At 29.6% G+C, this 3,242-nt stretch overlaps 1 protein-coding gene across 1 annotated transcript in view; it reads right to left on the minus strand.

Annotated features, from left to right (window-relative positions):
* Positions 1-880: 880 nt before the first annotated feature.
* The window catches only part of LOC106469870 (transmembrane protein 50A-like), a gene marked incomplete at its 3' end in the record, with an annotated part of 6,495 nt that continues 4,133 nt past the window's right edge, over positions 881-3,242 (minus strand). The window contains exons 3-4 of the mRNA XM_013930380.2: positions 1,732-1,799; positions 881-973 (exon numbers count right to left, since the gene is read on the minus strand). Of these exons, the coding sequence (XP_013785834.2) occupies positions 881-973; positions 1,732-1,799 (161 nt within the window). The remainder of the gene's footprint in view (positions 974-1,731; positions 1,800-3,242) is intronic.

Below are 3,242 nucleotides of genomic sequence, written 5' to 3' on the forward strand. Positions count from 1 at the left end.
TTCACTGCCAGCAATAAAATCTAAATTAAGGCAGAACTTATGTAAGATCCCCCAACAAATGTGCTATAAGTCATATGGAAGGTGGGAAAAGTGGAGAAATATGGATAAGTAACGTAAGCTTTGCAATATGTAAAGGAAACATGGATACGTGTTCTGTTGATAGCATGTGTTCAAATTCAACAAAGACAGGCTTTCAGTTTTAAAGCTAAGTCTGCCTTATTTGAAAGTAATAATTTAGTACCCAAATAATCAATTATAACAATACTCAGTTTTTTCTGTCCTGAAAATGCATGCTCACCTTACTACCTGAATACATATACATGCACACTTCATTTCAATGGATGTAAATATATGTTAGATGACATTTTGTACAAGAACATATTAAAAGTTTATCAAAGTGTTTAAGAAGGTCTAACATTAGGTCAAAACATTATAAGTTTAATCACTAATAGTATTAAGTACTGTCAATAAAGGCTTAACTAATGTTAGGCCTAAGACAAGTGGATTTACAGGTCTCGATGTCTGTACTTAAATTCATTTGTATTATTCTAGAAATCCCGTGTTTAAAGAAGTATTGTTGCAATAAAGATACTAATTTGAACAAAAATGTTTTGTGGGTCTGATAGTTCAATAATAATACTCACTCACATGTCACAGAAGATATTCAATGTACCTGCACCATGTTTTATCATCATTTGATCATAGCTGATAACTAAATGTTGTTAAAAACTCTGTAGTGAAAAATAACTTTTGTTGCTATTGAAAGTAATTTTTTGCTCAACTTACTTTTAATGAACTTGACATGTATATTCACTAGTGTTTCTGTATTCATGTATAGGGACCAAAAGCTAAAATATACAGAACATTTAATTGTTCTTACTTGGAATGACATAAGCACCAAAGAGAATCCAGCTAGCTGCAATCAGTGATCCAAATCCCAAGACAAATCCTAAGAAAAGCCAAACTCTTGCACCTTAAATAAGAGAGAAATATTTTTTCAAACTTCAGGCATGGTACAATGATATAATATATTGTCATATTACTTATCAACATTAGTACAAACAGTGAAATGTAAAATCAATATGATACACATGCTAACATGGAAAGTACAAATGTTTCATAATTCTCAGAATGTAAAAAGTTAAAGAATCTCGTTGATTATCAAATTATTGGAATTAATGAAGCGAAGCATGAGGATCATGGAATGTAAGACACAACAGCCGAGTTTTATTTCCATGTAGTTAAATAAAAGGGACTGGAAATTAATCTTCCTCAATCTGTGTTGTATTTTAAAAACAACATTAAGCATATTACAAAATTGCAAAGAAAAAACAGCCATTATTTCTAAGTTACAATATATCCCAATTAGCTAGAAAACTGCCTATTGATAGAAACAGATAACTGTCACATTTTGATATTTGTGTGCAGGTGTACTATACGTAAACAATACTAGTATAAACAAATATGGACAAAACACGCCTATTTAGTTCAAGTTTCTTGCAGCTTTGGTTGAAACTAATAGTATTTTTTTTAATTTCAAAAATTTTAAATAGTTATTCTAGTGCACTTAAATTATATTGAACTTCTAGCCCTGCTATTACAATAATAAACTTAGCTAATAAAACAATAACTTTTCCTAAATTAATTTTAGGTTTCAAATATAAATCATTCAAAAAAACTAATATCTGGGTATGTTGTCTACATAGATTTAAGAAAAACTGTATTACTTACCTTGTTGTCCAATACAACCTGTTGAATATGAATCACCTCTAACTTGACCATTTGAAACTGCATTAATCCTTAAAAATAATATAATACATGTATTTTTTTAAAAAGTGAACTATGTCTATGAGCATTACAAACAAGTCAGTGTACAAAGTTTCAGTTGACTGTTTGTCTTTGATTAACCAGCATTTTTCAAGATTTTAAGCAATCTGAATCAGAACTATAGGATCAATAAAACACAACTAATCCATGATATTAAGTAAGCTGAAATTTGTATTAGTATTTTATAAAAACATGATTTGTTTGCTCCTTGCCATTTATCATTACAATGCGAAATAAAATTTTCTTGCAAATTAACTTGTCAATAACACTTAATCTTCAAATATTATAGAATATTGTTTAAAAATCAAAACATGGTTTATGAATTTCATAATTAACATTCCTGCACATATGTACTACATCCAGGACAAGATCTGTTGTTTCTAATTCCTTTCATTTCTATACTAAAGTTATTGAAACAAAGTTAAAAGTATTCTGGCTACCATTTATATATGAAACTTAAAGCACATCCTAAATACTGCTTCTGAGATGAAATGTTTTCATCCATCACTGGTCTATTGCATCAGTTAGTGATTTATACTAGTGTCCAAATGTAACCAGCCAAAAAGACAGTAGACAAAGAAAAACATTTATGGTAATTTACACTCTTAAGCCTTTCTCAGGAAGTTATTTTCATACAAGTAAGAACTTTAAGAAAAGTAGAACTAAAGTGTGTAAATAAAAAATGTGCATCAAAGCAATGAAATATAGATCAATTAGTGGTTACAGTAACAAAATTAGAGTTAGTTACTGTTACTTAAACTTCTTGTAAATGGCATGTATATGTTAAGTATAGACTATAATTAGAAATTTTATATAAATTTCCAAAAACAAAAATCACACTATATTAAAATTAGGTTTCTAACATAGATAGCTTCAAGAGTAGTAGTGTTAAAATTACACTGGATTTAATTAACTTTCATGCTGCTAAATGTATATTTAGCGTACATGTATATACAAACAATAGGTTTGTCACTGAATGCTTCTGACAAGGTAGAACCACTCTGTGATAAAATAATAAATAGCGAAGTTCAATAACTAATATTTCAAACTATCCTCAGTGTTACTTGGTGATAGTACCATCATCCCTACAAGTTACCAACAGCGAAGTTCAATAATTAATATTTCAAACTATCCTCAGTGTTACTTGGTGATAGTACCATCACCCTACAAGTTACCAACTGCGAAGTTCAATAATTAATATTTCAAACTATCCTCAGTGTTACTTGGTGATAGTACCATCACCCTACAAGTTACCAACTGTGAAGTTCAATAATTAATATTTCAACCTATCCTCAGTGTTACTTGGTAATAGCACCATCATCCCTACAAGTTACCAACAGTGAAGTTCAATAATTAATATTTCAACCTATCCTCAGTGTTACTTGGTGATCGTACCATCACCTCTACAAGTTACC

This window comes from Limulus polyphemus, unplaced genomic scaffold (assembly GCF_000517525.1).
Source record: "Limulus polyphemus unplaced genomic scaffold, Limulus_polyphemus-2.1.2 Scaffold3696, whole genome shotgun sequence".
NCBI lineage: Eukaryota > Metazoa > Arthropoda > Merostomata > Xiphosura > Limulidae > Limulus > Limulus polyphemus.